At 37.2% G+C, this 22,198-nt stretch overlaps 3 protein-coding genes across 3 annotated transcripts in view; 1 reads left to right on the top strand and 2 right to left on the bottom strand.

Annotated features, from left to right (window-relative positions):
* prmt8b (protein arginine methyltransferase 8b) overlaps positions 1 to 22,198 on the bottom strand; it is a 45,543-nt gene that overhangs the window by 6,693 nt on the left and 16,652 nt on the right. The gene's annotated exons all lie outside the window — the stretch shown is intronic.
* Positions 778 to 9,376, bottom strand: LOC143742051 (scavenger receptor cysteine-rich type 1 protein M130-like). The gene is made up of 15 exons (XM_077234685.1): positions 8,841 to 9,376; positions 8,426 to 8,509; positions 8,017 to 8,334; positions 4,331 to 4,627; positions 3,939 to 4,016; positions 3,450 to 3,764; positions 3,140 to 3,343; positions 2,958 to 3,041; positions 2,409 to 2,468; positions 2,247 to 2,303; positions 1,788 to 1,865; positions 1,592 to 1,651; positions 1,404 to 1,466; positions 1,136 to 1,198; positions 778 to 1,016 (listed from the first exon to the last, which is right to left on the bottom strand). The coding sequence occupies exons 1-15, from the start codon at positions 9,220 to 9,222 to the stop codon at positions 967 to 969; spliced, it is 2,193 nt and encodes a 730-aa protein (XP_077090800.1). The 5' UTR covers positions 9,223 to 9,376; the 3' UTR covers positions 778 to 966.
* cracr2ab (calcium release activated channel regulator 2Ab) lies at positions 15,007 to 22,179 on the top strand. The gene is made up of 16 exons (XM_077234697.1): positions 15,007 to 15,211; positions 15,907 to 16,018; positions 16,141 to 16,300; positions 16,394 to 16,540; positions 17,035 to 17,125; positions 17,472 to 17,567; positions 17,670 to 17,857; positions 17,946 to 18,017; positions 18,090 to 18,135; positions 18,808 to 18,899; positions 18,990 to 19,482; positions 19,719 to 19,857; positions 20,735 to 20,816; positions 21,036 to 21,252; positions 21,385 to 21,461; positions 21,985 to 22,179. The coding sequence occupies exons 1-16, from the start codon at positions 15,008 to 15,010 to the stop codon at positions 22,070 to 22,072; spliced, it is 2,304 nt and encodes a 767-aa protein (XP_077090812.1). The 5' UTR covers position 15,007; the 3' UTR covers positions 22,073 to 22,179.

The raw sequence follows: 22,198 nt of genomic DNA, 5'->3' as shown, positions 1-22,198 counted from the left end.
TGTACTGTCACATACGAGCGTACATCTTTACGATTATATTTGCCTAATCGCCATTAGTAATTTTTCGCGATATATAATTAATTTGCAAAACATCTCTCATTTGAAGCATAAGCATAATTAACAGAAAAAGCTTCTTGTAGCAGCCTACGTTCCTGCTGGATCCTGCAGCCTCGAGTCAGGGAGGAGGGGAAGGGGATACACCGCTCTACAGTAATTTGAAAGTGATTGCAGTACCAGTTTTGGACACAATCTTACATATGGCTCCTCAAATACGTCAAGTCATGTGACTCGAGTCCCCCATCTCTTGATGGAGCTATGGCTGCAAACGATTCATGCTCAGCACAATAATTCAACATCAGACGTAACTGTTTAAAGTTGTTTAAAGTATTTTAAAGTAAAAATGCACCACCACACAATAAAATGTGCAGTTTGGGCGAGTGTTTTTTACATAGTGTGTAATTAACTGTCTTTATAGTAATATTTTGTTTTTAAAATAAAAGGTTAAATTCTGCTCTACTTATGTTAATTCAAGCTGACAGTACACTATAAATACTATTACTAAATACTATGGCAGTACATTTATGGAAAAATGTGATGCCTAATAATAATCTATTAAGTTGTAAATCCATTTTATTAGGTAGATAATGCTGTCAGCAGCTGAACTGCCTAACTGTTTTTTCAACTTTTTAAAACATTTATAGTGTTTTGCATCATTTTTTCATTTCCTCTAACTGCTTTTTAAAAATACATACAGTATATAATTTGTGACAAACGTAATTAATGAATGGTATCTTTTGTTTATTATGTAAAAAATATTGATATCAAAATAAAAAATAATAGGCCAAATATTAAAATACAAATAGTAAAAAATTTGTTATACAAAAATATTTCAGATAATGAAAATGAATCTTGAACAGCAGTTTCAGAAATCCCCATATCAAATCCCCTGTGGGTGTGGTCTGTGAGTCACATGGCCCCTCCTTCTTTATTTGACTCCTCCTCCACATCATCATAGTCTGTTTTTACAAACAAAAGCAAACTGATCATTTTCATTGTAATAATTACATCAAGATGTACTTTAAATGAGAAACATAACAAATAAAAATGAATGTATATAAATGTTACAATAACCTACCCAACAGGTTTCTGTCATCTTCATTGTTGTTCTTCACATCATCATACTCCTCCTGATCTCCCTCTGATTCACATGTGAAAGAAAACCTCATATTGCAGTTTGTAAATCAGCTTGTGTCACTGATGATGTCATTGATCTCTTTCCCTCATGACTGTCTGAGATTATTAGACTTACTCCTGATAGTCATGATGATTCATTAATAGTAGAAATGCATGTTCAATGTTAGTGGGTGTAGGGTGATAATGAAATGCTGTTCTGTGTGACTCACCGGTTACATCTTCAAAGATCTGTTCATTAATGATGACATCATCATAATGCTCTGGTGTGTCCACTACACATGAACATATAGACACAGCAAACATTTCATTATATCTTATAATGTAATGGGATTAACCCTATCATACATCACTATAAAAGGATTATGGTAAATACACCAATAACAATAAAAGTAAACACCATTTTTGATAGAGTTCTGTCCACTTGTCATTACATCATCATAGCTCTCAGGTGTGTATTCTGCAAATTTAACGAGACAATAATATTTATTGAGATATATTTATATATAATATTTAATATATATATATATATATATATATACAGATTTTAATATATTTTAAATATTTCTTTCTATTATAGAATAACCGAGTGACACCTGTCTCACAATCTGGTTTCAGTCCATCAGTGATGACATCATCATAGTATCCTGGTGTGATTTCCTTCATCATCTCTTCTGCATCAAAACGTGTATATTTTGGGCATTTTTTTGTATTTTGGGAAACAAAATAAATGTAAAATAAACCGTTGCAGGCTTTGGGTAATGAATGTTAGCTGTGTCCCAATTCGGAGGCTGAGTCCTCCAGAGGTCTCGTTTAAAGACTGCATACCTCATCAAGAATGTCTTATTTAAGAAAAGTAACCGTAATAAAATTGACTTATTCCTTGTGAGATGTAAAATATTGAAACTTCTTTCTTTCTTTGCAATCTAACGGTTATTTTTCTTAAATGAGACCGCCTCAATGACGTATACAGTCTTCAAATGTGACCTCCGGAGAACACAGCCTCTGTGACACAGCCGGGTAATAATAATGAATCATGTGATCAGTTAACTGACCTTTCAGGCCACTGCCATTGGTGACATCATCATAATATGCAGTCTTGAACTCTTTTTCTAATAAGATAAAAGTTTACGTATTGTGAACAGTTAAATTAGTGTTAAAATGTGTTGACATTTGTAAATAAAATTATTGATTTGAATCTTCTTCAGCTCTCTAACCTGAGAGAAGCTCATCAGCATCTTCATAACCAGAATGCAGTTCTTCAGAGACGAGACTTCCTATTAAAGGAGAGCAGAACAGTCAGAAACAGATTAAATCCTCATTTCTCCTTTGGATCATAAATCATTGTGTTACACAACACAAATATTAATTATTTACTTTTTAAAAGCATTAGAGGCAGAAATCTTAAGTTTTAGGCCTATTAGCAAACACACACATGTCCTCACATGAACCCATGAATCCTCACTGCCTTCCAGAAATACACACAGGAGGAGACAAACACACACACAAACACACACACACACACACACACACACCTGCACCTAGACTTACAAACATATGAACCCCTCCTTATTACCCACAAAATACACACAGGAAGAGACACTCACTGACACACACACACATGCACCTGCAGCTCTGTGGTTTTCTGAGAGGAATTCTGTGGTTTAAAGCCAGAGGTTTAACAGGACTAATAATAGATGAACATCAAGTGTCTGACAGACTCTCTTATTAATCATATTAAATAAGTTCCACGGCTCATGTCTCACCTCTCTGAGTGAAGTGATTGTGTCTGTGTTGAATCTCCTCATAAACGGCCTCAGTCATCGTCCTGTGTCTCCTCTTAGAGAGAGCTGTGAGTGTAGACAGACAAACCTGCTGTCAGTTCACAACACATGACTGATCACACACTGAATAAGACACAATATGACAGTCTCTGCATCTCTCCTACCTCTCCTCATCACTCTGTTCTGCTGAATCAGTATAAGCAGTGGCACTAAGAGCAGTGAGAGCAAAACTCCCAGAACAACCACAAGCACAGAGAGAGACGCTGCTGGAGGAGTTTGTGGAGGAGTGACTGATGTTGAGCGCACTGTCTGAGAAACTGGACGAGAAGATGATGATGTTGTGGCAGGAGTAGTGGACACTGACAAATCTGGCAAAACAGACACAGACATATTAAATTATGCAAATACACAATTAGTAGCATTAAAATGATGTAGAAATGACTACGGTACTATCGGTCAGTGTATTGCAGTGACCTGCACATGTGAGTCCAGCGTGCTCTTTGTGAGAACAGTCAGTGTGGTTCTTCAGGGAGAGAGGACAGTCCCACAGGTGAATCTCATTCCCTCTGCACTCGACTCTGTTCAGCCACACAACACCTTCACCAGCACCAAAGACTGAATTCCCATCAGCCCTCAGTGCATCTCCACAACCCAGCTGTCTGCAGACCACCTGAGCATCGCTGATGTCCCACAGATCATCACAGACTGAACCCCACACAGCGTTATGATACACCTCCAGCCTCCCAGAGCACCGGCCCAAACCTCCACTCAGTCTGAGAGGAACATGATCTAAATCACACACAGCAACATCACTGACCAGCAATACATTTAGAATACATTTTATGGCTATATAAAGTTGTGACAAATTATGAATGTGGAATGTGGATTCATTGTTCAAGTGCTCAGATATTAATAATTCAAGATACTGTGAATAAAGAAAATGCATCTTTATAATGATCTTACTTGAACACTGTCTCTGGTGAGGTGATTCTGAGGTAGAACATGTCAGACGACTCCGAGAAGATTCACGAGTCTGCTCCTCTAAAATTAAAATGTTAAAATTTAACTCAATACTGAATAGAAAAATTATAAATGATAATAATATTTTATTTAGCTGACGCTTTTATCCAAAGCAACTTACAATTGCTATATTTCAGAGGTCGCACGCCTCTGGAGCAACTAGGGGTTAAGTGTCTTGCTCAGGGACACATTGGTGTCTCACAGTGGATTCGAACCCAGGTCTCTCACACCAAAGGCACGTGTCTTATCTACTGCGCCCCCTCCCCCCATAATAATCATACTGATACAAACATGTCGTTTTCCAACTATCTTAAATCCGTTAACTATCTTCTTACCTGAGCAGGTGATTTTGGCCACTTCATTATGACAGTCATTCTGTCCCCATGCTGAAGATGGACACTGCCATAGAGAGGAATCATGTAGTCGACATTTAAGTTTATCAAGCCAATTATGAGACTTCAGTCCCTCTGAATAATTGGGTTCACTGCCAGATCTTCCACAGTTCAGCTCTTGACAGATCAGACTCGCTGTGTCTCTGTCCATCTTGTTGTAGCATAAATTTCCCCAGGATCCATTGTAGAAAACCTCCACATTCCCTTCACAGCCCTCAGTTAACCTGATCTCTTTAAACTCTAGATAGAGAAGGATGAGATTGAGAATCAATGCATTAAAACAATTAGCTCTTTAATGTCTTCTCACTGTCTTTTTAGTGGAGGCATACTGTGAAATAATTGTTCTCAACTTTACATATAAAATGGAGGACACTAAAACCAAAAATGTGGAAACATATTTAGTGAATAAATATATAAAATACTAGTTTTTTATTGCTTAGACAAAATTTCTTAAACTTTGGCTCCATTTAATAAAACTCTACACACAAAACCACAAAACATGCACACAAGATGCAAAACATCACACATCTCTTGCAAAGCCAAACACTTAATTCAAATCTATATTACAGTTTTTTAAAATTGCTTACACACTAAAAGTGGTACTTGAGGCTCACTTAGAGAAACCATTCACTCATATGCCTAATCTTCAGAACAAAACTACAAACACAATATCTGCTTTACACTCAGTTTGCAATTGTAAAACAAACTTTTAGCCAAACCCTAAACACAGTGCTGTACATTAGATCATCATTCAAAACTAACAGATCTTGTGTTTCATTTAGAAAACCCTGCCATTTAAATCCCACAATCATTTTCCGATTATCTACACCCAATGATCAGGTGTGAAAACACGTTTACATAAATTGATCACTTAGAAATCGAAACTCAATGTTTTCAGAAAGAAATACATCATTTTTACCTTCTTGTATGTATGTGTATAGTGTAAATATACCTATTGTGATCACTTAGAAATCAAAACTCAAAGTTTTGAGAAAGAAAGAAATTTTTGACCCATAGATTTCTGTTTATTTTGTATTATATTGAATAAGTCAAGTCACATTTATTTCTGTAGCGCTTCATACAATACAGATTGTTTCAAAGCAGCTACACAATTGTAACACATTCAAATTGTGCTGTAAAACAGCTCTAACAAGCCAATAGTGTCATTATTCAGCTCAAGTCAGTTCAGTGTTGATTCAGTTATGTTCAATAACTGTGAAGTTTTTCAAATGTGTAACAATTGTACATACAGTACATACTGTATATACAGTGTATTTGTGCACATAAATGTGACAAACTCCTGTACACTCCACTGCATAGTGAACAAGCAATAGACACAATATAGTAGTGTTTTACATTGTTCACATCTATGTGTAGTTTGGCATGTATGTGGCTTTGATGTTTGTGTGTATGTAAGAGCCAATTAGCGCTCTTAGTATAAATAGGAATCAATCTTTGGTTCCTCAGAGGTTACCCGGAAGCACAGACAGTTTTTGATCACACATACATATGCACACGCCGATGCCAGTACAAAGTCAAATACATGTGTAATGAAGTCTGTCTGGATATGGCGATATGATGGAAATAAACCGAACCCATGGTTTTAACTGCAAATACGACTTGGACTTTCATTAATCTAACAAGGTAAAGGTGCGTCAATTACTCAACCCCGGGAAAACATCTCAGGGGCTTAAAGTTTGGTCTTGGCCTCTACAGTGTAGTTATCATGCAAAAACAAAATTTGTGTTGAAAATGATTGTGGCATTTAAATGGCATTGTTTTCTCAATGAAACACAAGAGCTGTTAGTTTTGAATGACGATCTAATGTAGTTTAGTCTGTGTTTAGATTTTTGATAAAACTTGTTTTACAAATGCAAACTGAGTGTGAAGTAGATAATGTGCTTGCAGTTTTGCAGACTTAGTCTGAAGAATAGGTAGGCTATATGACTGAATGGTTTCGCTAAGTGGGCCTCAAATACCACTTTTAGTGTGTAAGTAGTTTAAAGCAAAACAGCCCAATAATAATTATGTTTCTTTATTTACACTTTGTCTTATGGGCATCCAGTCAGTAGTTGTAAGATGTATGCCTTTCATTCACTAAAAAGAACCAAATCATTAGAGTTATTTGTTCGGAAATCAGACTACATTGTTGCACTCTGTGTTTTACCAGTTCACATTTACAAATGATTAGCTACAGTAAAAGAGTATGTGTATTTGGCGTGTTGTACGAGGAAGGGCTCTGAGCTCAGAATGTGTCCCGAACCCGGAGTACTCCCTCCGTATCTCTGGTTAGGATAGTAACCAGGCGAGTGTGAGGAGACGGTGGTGGAGGGATGCAGAAAACACTGTCGAGGAACATAGGTGAGTCGGCTACGTATGTCTAGGCCCCGTTTCATGCTGATTGGATAGATCATTTGAACGTGCTCCCCCTGAACTTTGTCAATAAAACATCAGTAAGTGCTGTAGATTCATAGTGTCATATTGCGGCGCAAGTAGTTTAGAAAACTCTGTCAGAGTATTTTAGTACAGTATTCTGTCTACATTTGAAAAATGCACTTGTGTTAGTGAGGTAATCAAGTAGGGCTAGTTCATTAAGGGTTTCAGCCAGTAAACAGGATGGTGTATCGGTCAGGACACAGGAATAAAGACGAGGAGATGTAATTTCTTCCTTTAACTATATTGAGCTCCAGCAGTACTCATCAGAACATTCCAATATCCATGGTCATTATGTTCTAATAAAAACAAAATAAATCACAATTAGGTACTGTCATTTTAAACAGTTCCAGTACTTAAATTATTATGCAACATGAATAATAAATCCACACACATAATACAAATCAGGATCATCAAACATAAATATCTCAATAAACATTGCTATGCCCCTTTAAACATAATCTACAATTACATAAATGAGGATATCCCTCTTTGGAAAGATATAAGGAGCTTCACCTATCTCACTGACCAGTTTACATTTCAAACTGTATTAAAAGGGGTTAACAGACGGAGCAATGGCGACACCCTCAGGCCAGACAGGGCTACTACACAATAGCGTCCGCACATGGTCTCCTGAGCACGATATTAAATCTTAACTCAATGTTATAAATGTCACTACGTAACTTAGACATCAGAAAACTCACAAAATTTAACTTATTATTTCCTGCAGTGTTTACAGCATGAACATTGTTCTTACACTAGAAATATCACTCATCACGCTGGGCACGTTAATACACGGTGAATCTACGATATAGAAACATAAACACAACAAAAATAACAATCACTTACTTTTCTTCATTCACTCAACACATGGAATATTGAAAACTGGATTTCTCAGGATGAACTAAAGAGGCTAATCAACCCATGTACGTGGGCTAAACTATAACTGTTAAACTTGAACTTGTTTTCGTTCCCACTATAGCTAACACACACTACGCACTTCCTTCACCGTAACCACAGAAGAAGAGTCTTAAAGCGGCAGGCATCAAAAAAACGTCTGAGCCTTTTATACAACTTGTATTAACAGAATAGTTTCATGTATTTTTTTAACTGATGTATATTTAAAGTGTATAAGTACACCTGATCACATACATAGGTTATTGATTTTTTTATTTAACTTATTGTTTGCTGTTCACCTGAGCACACGACTCCTACATCCTCCTTGTGTTGACAGTCATGTTTCCCCCAGCCTGGAGAAGAGCAGTTCCACAGGGACGTCTCATTCCCCTCACACTCCACCTCATCCAGCCATATGGGTCCAGAACCAGGACCAAACCAGGCTGGTACCTGCTGGTTACTGAGGGCCACTCCACACTGCAGCTGTCTGCACACCACATGGGCATCTTTAATATCCCAGGAGTCATCACACACTGTCCCCCATGAGCCGCTGTGAAAAACCTCCAGCCTCCCTGCACAGTCTCCCCCAGAACCCACCAGCCTGATGGACCCGCGACCTGATATTCAGAGAGAGAAAAACAGTGCTTGTACATGAACATTATTTATCATTAACAAGTAAAGAATCTGCCCAGATGATGATTTTCTCACCAAAGTTTTTGATTGACAGCTGTTGTGTGGAGCTGCAGTTGAGAGTTTGTGGAGAGCTGCAGTTCCTCAGATGAGCTTCACTCTCTGGAGAGAGTATTTATTTGTAATTCAGTATTTATCTAAAATGTGTACTACATTTTAACCCTTTATGACCTGCCATAGAACAATTCCACCAGAGTATATCTTTGTATTTTTACATGCTGTGCTGTCATTATTTTCATCATTCTGTCATTCTGTCAGCATTTTCATATGCCATACATCAAAATAATCCTTACTCTCCCAATTTGAAGGCTATGTTTGTAATAAATCAATAGTAACTAGATAAATATCTCAAAAGTGAAATAAACAAAAAGAAAAACAATTTAAATTTTTTTGAACCAATGACTTTATCATGGTGTGTAATGAATTTACTCACCAGAGCAGACGACTCCAACATCTCGTCTATGAGAACATTCAGCTCGACTCCATGAAGAGACGGAACATTCTGAGAGTTTTGTTTCATTCCCGTCACAATCAAACACATCAGCCCAGATTTCACCACTTCCCTCTCCAAACCAGTCTGATCCCACAACATACACAGCAATCCCACAATTCAGCTGTCTACAGAGGACACTGGCAGCTCTCATATCCCAGCATGCATCACACACTGTGCCCCATTTATTGAGAAACCGAAGCTCCACTCTTCCAGAACAAGAGTCTGAACCATTCATCAGTCTGAGATCAGCGTAACATGTGAAGAGAACTGGCAGCTTATTTAAACATGAAACTAGAGTCCAGATAATTGAGCAATACAACATCAGTATATCAGGTATAATTTATCTAAATAAATGCCAAATGTTTATACTTAACCAGAACAAATCACTCCCACATCATTGTTATGGGAACAGCTGTGTATCTGTGAAGAGGATCGTGAACAGTCGTCTATTTGAGATTCATTTCCTCTGCACTGAATCTCCTCTGACCAAACTCGACCCGTTCCTTTTCCAAAAGCATGTTCTCCCAGCACCTGTACAGGAGCCCCACAGTCCAGCTCTCTACACACAACCTCTGCATCCTGCTGGTCAAAGGCAGCGTCACACACTGAACCCCATCCTTCTGTCCGACGAACCTCCACTCTCCCAGAACACAGGTGAAACCCGTCCACAAGTCGAAGTCGATGCTCTGAGTCTTTGAATTATAAAGACAGATAATTAATTAAACATCTCTCTTCACCTGGAACAATAGAAAAATCTTATTTTTAAAATGTTTAATCTTTTATATCTTATTTATAAAATTTTGACATTTTGTTTTTCATTAATTCACTTAATCTGCACTAATTTTATCTGTAATTTTATCTTTCATCTGTAGAAAAAGAATGAAAATTTAAAGAATGTAAATAAGATTGACATCAAATCAGACTGTGAATAATAAAAAAGACATTACATATTTAGTGGGGATTCTCTGCATCATATTTTATCATAAGAAAATAAGGAATAGGGATAAATATAATATCATTAACAAAATAATTAAACAGATTGCATGTTTCATAAAATTGACACTGATGCAGTTTGTCCTCACCAGCATACAGAAACATTACATTGCTTGAGTGAGAATTATGAAAGAGTGATGTGATAACAAGCTGAGGAGGAGCTTACCTGAACAGACGACACCAGCATCTTGATTATGATTACAGTACTGTGCATATTGACTCTCTGATCTGCAGTCTTTCAGTGCAGTCTCTGATCCACTACAGTATACATGTGACATTGAAATTGGTCCTGATCCACGTCCAAAGTGAGCTTCATATGTTGGTTTTACAGCCGTCCCACAGTCCAGCTCTCTACACACCACTGCAGCATCAGCAATATCCCAGTAATAATGACACACTGTTCCCCACTGACCATCATGAAGAACCTCCACTCTTCCAGCACAGGGATTATTGCCATTCACCAACCTCACACTCACACTGTCTACACATGAGCGACAGGGAGACAACTAGTAAATATACCAATGTAACTGTAACATTACATGTAAATTATTTCAGCTCATATGAAAGAATGAAGTACCTCTTTATGTACCTACCAGAGGTGTTGAGTTTTACCATATAGCACAGAAACATCAGGATCAGAAAGCTCTTCATCTTCTTCTGCTCGACACACACTCATCAGCTCAGAACACACCACAAGTTTCTCCTCTGCTCCTCAAACACACTGAAGAAACTGGCTCCTGTCAGTCCCCTAAAGAGAGAGAGACTCTCACAGCTGCCAATGACACTCACTGTTACCTTATTAGACACAACAGAGGAAATCATCAAACATAATCACTGACAAATCAGAGGAGGCTTTTATGATTTTCACCATATATATAAAGAGAACATCTGCGCTGATGAACGGGACTCCTCCTCCACAATGAAAAGACACTTCACAGAAGATAGAATCATATATTTAATAAGTCAGGATGGAGATAAAGTCACACAACTTAAAGGAGATTGATACAAAAATACTACAGGTTATATTCAGAATCAAAGCCTGTCACACAGGAGATACACGACTGATGACTGATTTTTGTAAGTCTAATCACTTTATAACACTTGTAACTTAGTAGAAACCTTAGTAGAAGTAGAACTATTTTTTTCATGAATTATTTGAATAAATGTAACATTTTAATCTCATTGTTTCTGGATAAATTATGCATAATATTACTATTTGTGGAATTTACTACTTTGTTCTTTTATTCTAAAATACAATTTTATTACACCATATTATAAACTAATTTGTTTCTAAGCTAAGATGTGTTTTTATTAAATAAATTAAATATTATCTACACAAAATTGGTTAACCTATTTTTTTTTTTTTAAACAGCAATGAATGTGTGTTTGTCCAGCAGAGGGCAGCAAAACACATCTTATTGTAAAGACAATAGTGTTGCACATGAGGGAGAGTGAATGTATTTCAGGATGTTAATCAATGTTTTTTTCTTCACTTATAGCAACATTTATAAGAAACTTGTTTAATGTAGTAGAGCTCATTTCACTGCACATTGATTTTACACTTGATCTGCTGTTGGGTCATTCCACCAAATGGGTGACATTTGCTTGTTGTAACTTCAAAATTAGACTTTATTTTTTAATCTTTTTTCAACATTGAAATATTTAACTATTCAAAATGTGTATTCGTCAATCTCAGGCAACTTTATTTTTATTTTTTACAAGGTTTCTAAGCAGAAGATGGACAGTATGTTTTCTCAGTGTTTCCGAAACTCATGTGTCATTTAAAAAGCAAAAGCATGTCAGTTTTGCTTTGTTTTACCCACAGTTAAGTGTTTATTTGTAAAAAAATGTTGGTTATATGTTCAAATAATTGATATTTGTGACTAAAAAAATCACTATGTATTAAGGCAAGGTGTATTTTAATAAAAAACACAAAGCCATTTTTTCATTTTAAAGAAGACCGAAGCCTCGCGTTTATCAATTTTTTAAAATAATTTTATATAATTTAATAATTTAAACCTTTTTTTTTTTTTTGGAAAAAAAGAGGAATGAACATTGGGTAACAGGAATGAGTGTCCATATGTGTGTGTATGAGAGAGAGAGTGTACATGACTGTGTGCATGAGATTTCTGTTGAAGTGATGTACTCTGTGCCAGTACTTAACAGTGAAGGAGGTGGAAAGAGAAAGAAGTATAGAGAGGAGAAGAGAGAGGGGGGAGAGGAGAAGAGAGAGGGAGGGAGGGGAAGAGAGAGGGAGTGAGAGGAGAGGAGAAGAGAGAGGGAGGAGAAGAGAGAGGGGGTGAGAGGAGAGGAGAAGAGAGAGGGAGGAGAAGAGAGAGGGGGGAGAGGAGAAGAGAGAGGGAGGGAGGGGAAGAGAGAGGGAGTGAGAAGAGAAGAGAAGAGAGGAGAGGAGAAGAGAGAGGGAGGAGAAGAGAGAGAGAGAGAGAGAGAGAGAGGGAGAGAGAGGGAGGGAGGGGAAGAGAGAGGGGGTGAGAGGGAGAGAGAGGGAGGAGAAGAGAGAGGGGGTGAGAGAGAGAGAGAGGGAGAGAGAGAGAGGGAGAGAGAGGGAGGGGAAGAAAGAGGGGGTGAGAGGAGAGGAGAAGAGAGAGGGAGGGGAAGAGAGAGAGGGAGGGAGGGAGAGAGAGGGAAGTTAAGACAAAAAGGGGAAAAGAGAGTTGCGGTGTGATTCACTCTTTCTCTTGCAGGATGCCATGAGTGAGTGTTTCTGGCATCTGGGTAGTACGAGTTATCTCAATCTTCTACAAAATATAAGAAGGACAAAGACAAAAAGTTGAAGTCACTTTGTGGCAGACTGGCTCCCTGAAGCATGGTATTCACATTGTAAAACTAATTCTAATGTCTACAATTTAAGTAATTGAAACCTTAAAACTCATAATTCAGGTGAATAGTATTATATCAACTAATGTTTACAATATTAAATCAACAAAACAGACGACTCTACTCACTCCTGTTACTTTAACTCACTGTTATTTTTCATATGAGTAACAGGACTGAAAGTAACAGGATTGAGTTTTTAAGCAAAAAGTTATCAAATACATGACATATGGCCAGATAGAATACATGCTAATAGCAAACATTGAGCAAATTCTAGTGACTTACCAAAGTTAATATTTTTAAAATAAACAGATAACATCTAAGAAATAATTTAGGTAACAGGACAGTAAAAAATAAAAAACTCTCATAAAAAAAGAAAAACTTTTTAAAGCATAGATTGGATATAATTCAATTCAATTCAATTCAAATTTATTTGTAAAGCGCTTTTCACAATACATATTGTTTCAAAGCAGTTTTACAGAAAGTGGATTTCAGAAATGTACATAGAAAAATACAGTTAGTTAATCATGTATTAATTTAGGGCATAACATATCGCCGGCGTTGAGTCGTGTCTTCACAGGCGTTTAGTCATCTCATCGCAGGTGTTGGGGGATCTGAAGTCTCCGTGAGAGGCTGGATACAAACTGGAGCTGACGAACACCATTTACCTCGGGACTAGTGTCCAGGAGCTATTAAAGCTCCTAAATCTCACATTTTGGAGCTAAATGTGAGAACGCCCTCCCACCTTTAGTGGACTTAGATATCCTAGGAATATAAAGTCACACAACAATGCAAAAAAAAAAGATTTCTGAAGGTTTTTAATCCTTAATATTTTGTGGTAAAGTTTAGAGAGGGGACATGCACCACATTTTTTTAGTGCTCTAGGTAGTTTTTATGAATTTTTTTAATTATACATTTTAAATTTGCAGTTAGCTTAATGTGCGGGACACTTTGCTTAATAATAACATTTATTTTAGAGTTAATTTTCATGCATTTTTATACATATAATGTCCTGGGGACAGAAATGTCACCCATTCGGTGGAATGGCTCTGACATAATGTATGCCTTTTCCTTCTTTATCGGGATTTTAATATAAGATTTTTCACTGACAATCTTTCAAATTTGCCCTGTAATCTTATTTGGCCTTTTCATATGAGTTTATCATGTACATGATGATGAAATGAGAAATGTGAACTGAGATGTGAACAACACATTCTGGTGCCATTGATTTATGACCAACACCACCAGCTGTTCCTTGTAACAACAGCCTAATATTGTTCCACGTAATAGTCACATATTTTCAGCATAAAAATTTTTCAACTGTAAACAGAAATACTGTTTTGTGGTGCCATACGTTGCTATCATCGAGGATGTGCAGCGTTTGTGTCACCAAAGAAACGTCCTGATCTCTAAATCTGACGCAAGATGAACATTTATTCCTCCTCTTTAGTGACCGCTCACTGGGTCTGATCCGAGCATTTAAACACGAGTAAAGCCCGCTCTCCACACTTCACTCATTTACTGGATTTAATCAAACATGTTAATACCAACTTTTTTTTGGTATAGATCTGGAAGAGTAACACTTGTTCAGGTAAGAGCTGTAATTCTGTATTTAAGAATTCCTCTCTAGGCTATTAGAACTTCTTGTACAGGCTATGCGATTTTAGTTTGAGGCTTCATGAAATCAGTATTTCATCATGTATTTACTTTAATGTCACGAATTACACAGAGCCCTAACATTCAACTCTTATTTTTTGTTAAACACATAGTAGCTAAATAATAGCAGGACGTGTCAACCTTTATCTGTCTGTCAATCATTTAAAAGTTTATTTGAATTGGTTCTTGCTTAAATAAAAATTATAAAGATACCCCCTCATTCAAACCTTAGCAAGTTCAACTTGCGATTAAACAGGAAATTTCACCACAGAAACCTCTTCCTGTTCCCCCTTGACATTGTGGTGGTGGGAAAGGTCTGCTTACCAATGACGTCAGCAGTGCCAGTGATGATGACTAAGACTAATCTGCATTTCACTTCTCAAAGTCTTAACATTCTTAAAGACGAAAAGGATTGCTGATGTGTTGCACTTTCTCTGTTTCTTACAGCTGGGACCCACAGCAGGCGTTCAGTACAAGACACTAAATGATGTTTCCTGAATTAATCAGCATAATTTACTGTATTGGATCTAGCTTTGGATTCCGTCCCAGTTGTGCTCTCACGTCTCTCTTCTACATTTTATCCTGACCTGTTCAAAGACGGTCAAGGTAGCAGCGCTGGAATCATGTCAGAGATCGGACACATTAAAGACACATGGGTCACCAGCAGTGGCTCAGACCAGGATGAGAAGCAGCCGAAACCGCAGCCAAGGAAAAGTGTGAAGAAGAACTCAGGATGGGGACACATTGCTATATTGGACAAAATAGAGGACTTCTTTCAGATCTGTGACAGCGAGGGAAAAGGCTTCATCACACGCACTGATATGAGGGTAAAGTAGGGGTCCTAAAATTGTTCAGGTCCTTCACCTCTTGTTATGTTTATTCTTTCATTACTTTATTTATTTTTACATCTGACATGGCTTTGGTATAATACAGCTTTTATTGTATTTTTTTGTAGCTTTCTGTGGCCATCAAAGGTTGTTTTTTTTATTAAAATATTTAGGGTGCATTTGTTGCTTTTACAGTTCAGGCAAAGAAAGAGGAGCTGAGAACCTAAATTGTAGCAGTCTTATTTTCATTTACAAAAAAGAAAACAGATAAACCAATCATTATAATCAAACGAATAAATAAACTTAACAGTTTCTGCTTCTACTCAAAGACAACACAGGACAAATGAACTGAAACAATCTGAGAGCTTAAATACACAGGCTAAATGAGGAACCAAACAAGACACAGGTGAACATAATCAATTAACCAATGAGTAACCATAGTAACAAAGGACAAGCAAACAGGAGCTAAACACAGGAAAGAAACACATGAAATAAAGGAAATAACATAAGAGTCCACAAACAGAATATAACCATTACAGTTGCATTATTTCTCTCCTGTTTAAAAGGTTTTGTTATTTACAATGTTCTATTAGTACAAAATAGGTAAATCAGAATATCTAGATGGCAGAACATAGTGTTAATGATGTCATTTTTCCATCTGATTTTATCAAATACCATCATTCTCTCTATCTTAGAGGCTACTCAAAGAATTGCCACTCACTGCTGAGGAACTCGAGAACGTTTTTGACTCAATAGACCTTGACAAAAATGGATTCCTGACCATGGGAGAGTTTTCCTCCGGATTCAGTGAGTTTATGATCATCTCCTTCCAGTCAAGAGGATCTATTCAAAAATCATTTGTTATTTGGCATATTTATAGCACAGCAAATTACACACTTTTACAAGGTGTATCTGTAACTGTTTCCCAGGTAACTTTCTGTATGGACGGAGAGTCTCCAAGACTGAGGAACTAATGAATACACCGTCTCAGAGCTCAGGGGATGAAGAGCTGTCAGGGAAAGAGGATGATGAAGAGAGACATTTCAGCGTGTTGATGGAGAGCTTGGGTGCTAGTAATATGTTTGAGGAGTTAGTACTGATGTTTTGCCACTCCACATGGCATTGCAATAAAACATTAGCTTTATATTGCTACAAGCAGTGACGGTTCTCTCTTCAATTCAGCACGAGTGAGGTTCGCAGCCTGTGGACTCAGCTCAGGAAGGATGAGCCTCACCTCTTGTCCAACTTTGAAGAGTTCCTGGCCCGTGTCACATATCAAATCAAAGAGGCACAACAAGAGAGGAAGGAGATGGAGAGCACCCTCAGAAGGTGACATGATGATTCTTTATGCAACATGAAATGAGAATGAATTTAGAGCAGTGCCATCTAAAGTCCTCCATGTTTAAGAGCCAATAATCTGCTTTGTTTTCTTATTTTCCCCATATTACTTGTGAATAATCCCTGTTTAGAGGCTTAATGTAATTCCCTATAGAATGCTGTTTTATCCCAGTCCAGTGACCACCAAGCTTAGGAGTTACCCAGCTTTTTACAGTACTTCTGCTGGGAATAAAATGTATTTTGATCAAATCTAGGTCAGAATGATGTGATTTGCAACATGCATTGTTTAAAGATACACATTAAATCTTATGATCCTTTAATTATTACCTGACTGGATGTGCAGGTCTGAGACAGTGTTTTGGAATGTAAATACTGTAGGAATTTGGGAAAAATAATATAATATGAATGTCTTGTTTGTGTTTTATCTTTGGATTGTATTAGACTAAATCCATGTTTTAACATTGAACGCCATTGTCATTGCACAGGAAAGCAGCCACACATGACAACGAAATTCGCAGATTATATGAGGAAATGGAGCAACAGATCATTAATGAAAAAGATCAAGCAATTCTGAAGGTAAAAACATTCTTTTGAACGGTTGCATGTGCTTTTACACTATACAGTTGAGAAGATTTTTTTTAAAGAGAAATTAATACTTTTATTCAGCAAGGATGCATTAAATTAATCAAACGTGTCAGTCAGTAAAGACATTTGAACTTTCTAGAACTCTGAATTTTTTTTTTTTATCACAGTTTCCACAAAAATAACTGTTTTCAACATTGATAATAATAAGAAATGTTTCTTGAGCAGCAAATCAGCATATTAGAATGATTTCTGAAGGATCATGTGACACTGAAGACAATTCAGCTTCATACATTTCAGTTAAATTGAAATTGACTAGTATGTTAATTCTCTGTTCCAGGACTCTGAAAATCTGCAGTTGCGCAGTCAGGACCTTCAGCAGCGGCTCCGTAGTAAAGAACAGGATTTGGAGCAGCTTTTCCAAAAACAAAGGAGGGTGAGTGCCACAAATGAACAGGCAGAATCATACAAAAACTTATACTTTTGTGACACTCACACCTTTTTCAACTCATAGCTTTTTTATATCATTTTATTTCAGTTAGAGCGACAATGCCGTGACCTTCATAGCGAACAACAGGAGAGTCGACTGGAGAATGTTAAACTGAAAATGAGCAATGAGGAGTTATCTCGTGAACTTCAGCACACCTGTCAAGAGCTTGTGTTGGCTCAGGAGCAGCTGGGCATTCTGCAGGAGCAGGCGTCTCGACTACAGCAGGAGAGAGAGATGTCAGTCTGGCCATTTATGACGTACACACAGAAATCCCACCAGTATCTTTGTGTCTCTCATACACACACATGCTTTTAACCCTCACAGGGAGATGTACAGAATCACAGAAGGCTTGCAGAGAGAAAAACACAGCTTGATGAAACAGTTAGATCTACTCAGGTGAGTTTGGTACATCCTCACATATGCTGTAGACAAACAACAAACATCTAAAATTAAATGTTGTTCTTTTAGAGAAATGAATAAACATCTACGAGATGAGCGAGACATTAGCTTTCTGGTAAGTTTACCAATTTTAAATAATTTTTTTATTTTTACATCTTAATTTGTTACATTTTTTGTAATTTGGTTGAGAGTTTGTCTTTTGTTTTTTTTTATACCTATTTTATTTGAATAATTTTAGTATTTCAGAAACTTTTTGTAAACAAAATAAACAGGAATGTTGCCATAGGTCCTAACTCAAAAATAAGTTTGTTTTTATATTTTATTTAATTTAATTTAACGTTTATTTTATTTCAATTAACGTAGATGATTTTATATATATATATATATATATATATATATATATATACATATATATATATATTTCGTTTTTAGTTAATGAAAACAACACTTATTTATGCTTCTCATTATCTTAAAAAAGTTTTCCCCTAAAGCTTAACAGAAATACATTTTATTATAATTTGTGTGTTTATAATAGTTTATAATATTTAATTTTAATGTTTCACTTTGGTTTAGTTTGGATAAGCTCAAATAAGAAAGCTTGGGCATTTTTTATGTCACATAATAATTCCCATATTTCTTTTTTTGTGTTTTTTCATAGTTTTGATGACTTTAATGACTGTTTTTCTAAAATGTAAAAAAAAAAATGTAAATGAGAATGAGTTTGTGTTCCAACTTTTGACTAATAAGAGCAATCAAAAACAGAATATCTCCTTGTAATTTACAACAGAAACGCAGCAATTCAATGAAGAAATCCTCACGCAAGCACAGACCGAGCGCAGCTTCAATAAAATACACTGAGAGAAAACCATCAGTCAAAAAGTGAGACATCTTCACATATTCTCATGCGAATACCTTCGTACATGATTTAATAATGGAAACATTTACACTGACCTCTCACTGTCGTTTCAGAGAAGTTGATAAGGAGGAAGTGACTCAGCACTCCAACAGGAAGTCCTCCTCTTTAGCAAACAGTCAATGTTCACCGTTCAGCGCAGGGGATGCTGGGAAGTCGGAGGTGGATGTGCAATCTCAGAAGGTGTCTGGGGACTCAGAAGGTGTAAATGACAGAGGCGATGTGGAGGATGCGCCACCGGATGGTTGGCCTCTACGCAGAGTCATATCCATCGAAGAGGACCACCTTCCCCACCTGTTACAAGGAGACCCTCACCTTCTTCTGCATCAGCTCAGTGAGGAAGAAGAGGAGCGAGCCGGAGAGGAAGAAGGTCAGGGGGATCTAGAGACGAGCTCTCTCTACCAGTCTAATGCGTCTCTGGCCTCTGCTGACTCTCCACCACCAGTTAGAGTGAAGAAGACGTCTAAGAAGAAATGGATCAGAGGAAACATTCCCTCATCTGCACGCGGTCAGCCTGTCGGAAAGGAGACCCACCAGCAGGAAAGTGACGTCATTTCATATGCATTTATATATTAAAGTCTTAAAAGTACAGTAACCAAATAATTCTTGATTAATTAAAAAATCAGAAACAGAGTGAAAGTGCAAGAGACTTTAAATAACATAATATGTGGACTTCAAGACTATGGCCCATTTAAAGTGTAATCATGTTTTTTACTATATGCACTCAACACCACTAGCTGTTAGCTTTACTTTAAAGATGTCACTGTGTGTATTTTTGGCTACAGGGTCCTGCAGAAGGTGCTGCCGCATCTCCTCAACGCCTCTTTAAGGTCATTCTGGTGGGAAACTCCAGTGTTGGTAAAACCGCACTCCTGAGACGCTTCTGTGATGGACAGTTTCATTCTGCCACCTCAGCCACTGTGGGTAAGTTGCTCTCCCACTACATGTGCAATTTATTATTTAACTTTGCACAAGTTGGTGAGTGGACAGGTCAGTTCAAGTGGGTTTAACAGAATGCAATGAGGGATTTTCAGCAAATGCAAATTGGTTTCCCTTTTACTGGAGTTTACCTTATTTGAGGATGAATTGCAATCTTTTAGGTTATGATTTAAATGGTCTGTGCATTATTATTGTGCATGCATAGTATTACTCCTTAAAGGCGTTTCAGTGCATTGGGTTTGAATATGTGTGAGAGAGTTAATGAAAACCTACTATGCTATATCAGATGGATTTCTTAAGGCAAACAACATCACATGAAAGGGCTTACACATTGCACAGCAGATTATGTCAAACACAATCAGTTCACTGTATTCAAAGTTTCTAGCCTTTCACCCCTGGACTCTAGTGGCCCATAAACAACCTGGACGCTTAAATTATTCTGATAAAAAAAAATCATTGTTTTAGTTACAATTAAACCAAAATGGCAAACAATTAACACTGGACTTTTCTTAGCCATTTAGTTACTTTCAACCAGCTGATCCCAAGTAATTTTTCAGTCAATGTATTTTGTTGTCTTTCTTTAGAATTAATGCAACTTGGTTCAATATTTTGCTTTATAATTCAATGACAATCATAAAGTGTTCAAAACACCTGTAATCCACACAGAAATATTACTCAAGAGTAACCTCTAGTGGCCATTATCCCTCACTGCAGTAATGGTTTGTTGTCTGTTTTGATTTTTAATAAAGGAACATGACTTCAGCAATATTTTTATGCCTTTATTTTGTTGTGTATATTTTTATTTAGCTTTATGTGTGTAGTGCACATTTATATATAACTTCAATTGTGTTGTGCTGTACAGGCATTGATTATAGTGTGCGGACACTGAATTTGGGGGACTGTCACGTTGCTCTTCAGCTATGGGACACTGCAGGCCAAGAAAGGTGAGGCCCTGATACAAACATACAGGATAGAGTTTTGCATTTATATCTTCTTATTTAGGACATTTACATTCAGCTTCAGTTTGCATTCTTCATTTTTGTTCCCCGGACTGTGCTGTGAAAGCATCTCTAAAAAGCTTGTCGCAACCAAAACATGAACTCACTTGTCACTGATGATAAACATCGAGCGTGAAAAAAATGCAATGTCACTGTGCCCTGCAGGTATCGCAGCATTACCAAGCAGTTTTTCCGCAAGGCAGATGGCGTGGTGGTCATCTACGACATAACAATGGAGGACAGTTTCAGATCGGTCCGCCCCTGGCTGACCAGCATAAAGGAGGCCGTAGGCGACCCTATCCCGGTCATGCTTCTGGGAAACAAATCGGACAAGGAGAATGAGCGAGAAGTGCAGACAAAGGAGGCTGATATGCTTGCAGAGGTGTGCTCTTGTGCTTTCTTTCACACACACAGTATATCTTACCATATTTAAATGACATCATATGCTTTGCTTTCACAAGTCTACATCACTCGATCCAACACATTATGCACAGATTTCTGTAATATTTGGTAGGAAACAAACCTGATGTTCTACGAGTGCAGTGCTTATACTGGAGCTAATGTGTTGGAGGCCATGATACATCTGGCCAGGTAAGAACTGAAAAACACATGAATGCAATGGCTGGGCTGCAACCTGCAAAAAAGAGGCATTTATAAAACTGAGAGACAGCTATAGCGGTCTGCAAACATTATCAGATGTCGAACAGAAAGCTTGTGGATTTTTTTTATCTTCAAAATGCGATTCTCTCATCTCTACATCAGTCATATTTTTAGTTGCAGACCTCGTGAACCTAATGTAGTTTATTTACTTTTAAAGGTCCACTAAGTGTGTAGGTTGGCGGCCATGTTGAGATCACATGACCAGCGCAATACTACTAAATACTACACAGTAACCCAACTGTAATCAGACACATTTAAATAAATGTATTAGTTACATTTACTTAAGTGTTCATTAAAATACTTATGTAATAATGATAATAAATATCAAAGTTGCATTTACAGAATCCAATAAAATATAAATTATTTTCTCAAAATGTTTTTGGTTGTGCTCCCATTTTTTTAATTTATTCGACAGCTAAGACTTTGATGTTAAAGAACACTGATATTTTTGCAGAGTCCTGAGGGAACAGGAAGATAGAGTATGGGTGAACACAATCAAACTGGTGGATCAACCACTGAAGAAGAAATCCTGCTGCAAGTGACCACACACACACACACACACACACACACACACACACACACGCTTATGGGTGAAATCACTCTGCGCTTTATGTATCATCAGACCTTATACTCAATGTAAATAGTTTAATGTTGGCTGAATCAAGCAC

Source organism: Siphateles boraxobius, unplaced genomic scaffold (assembly GCF_051911475.1).
Source record: "Siphateles boraxobius isolate OS27281-9 unplaced genomic scaffold, OSU_SipBor_1 19, whole genome shotgun sequence".
In the NCBI taxonomy this organism is placed as follows: domain Eukaryota; kingdom Metazoa; phylum Chordata; class Actinopteri; order Cypriniformes; family Leuciscidae; genus Siphateles; species Siphateles boraxobius.
This window is presented reverse-complemented; position numbering and strand designations above follow the sequence as displayed.

Coding starts and splice junctions, on each gene's coding strand:
- cracr2ab (XM_077234697.1), top strand. CDS start 15,008: ATGTCAGAGATCGGACACATTAAAGACACATGGGTCACCAGCAGTGGC. Junction 19,483..19,718: donor CCCACCAGCAGGAAAGTGAC/GTCATTTCATAT, acceptor TTTTGGCTACAG/GGTCCTGCAGAAGGTGCTGC. Junction 21,462..21,984: donor GCCATGATACATCTGGCCAG/GTAAGAACTGAA, acceptor ATATTTTTGCAG/AGTCCTGAGGGAACAGGAAG.
- LOC143742051 (XM_077234685.1), bottom strand. CDS start 9,222: ATGTTGTATTGCTCAATTATCTGGACTCTAGTTTCATGTTTAAATAAG. Junction 2,469..2,957: donor CAATCACTTCACTCAGAGAG/GTGAGACATGAG, acceptor CTCCTTTAATAG/GAAGTCTCGTCTCTGAAGAA. Junction 1,467..1,591: donor ACAGAACTCTATCAAAAATG/GTGTTTACTTTT, acceptor GTTCATGTGTAG/TGGACACACCAGAGCATTAT.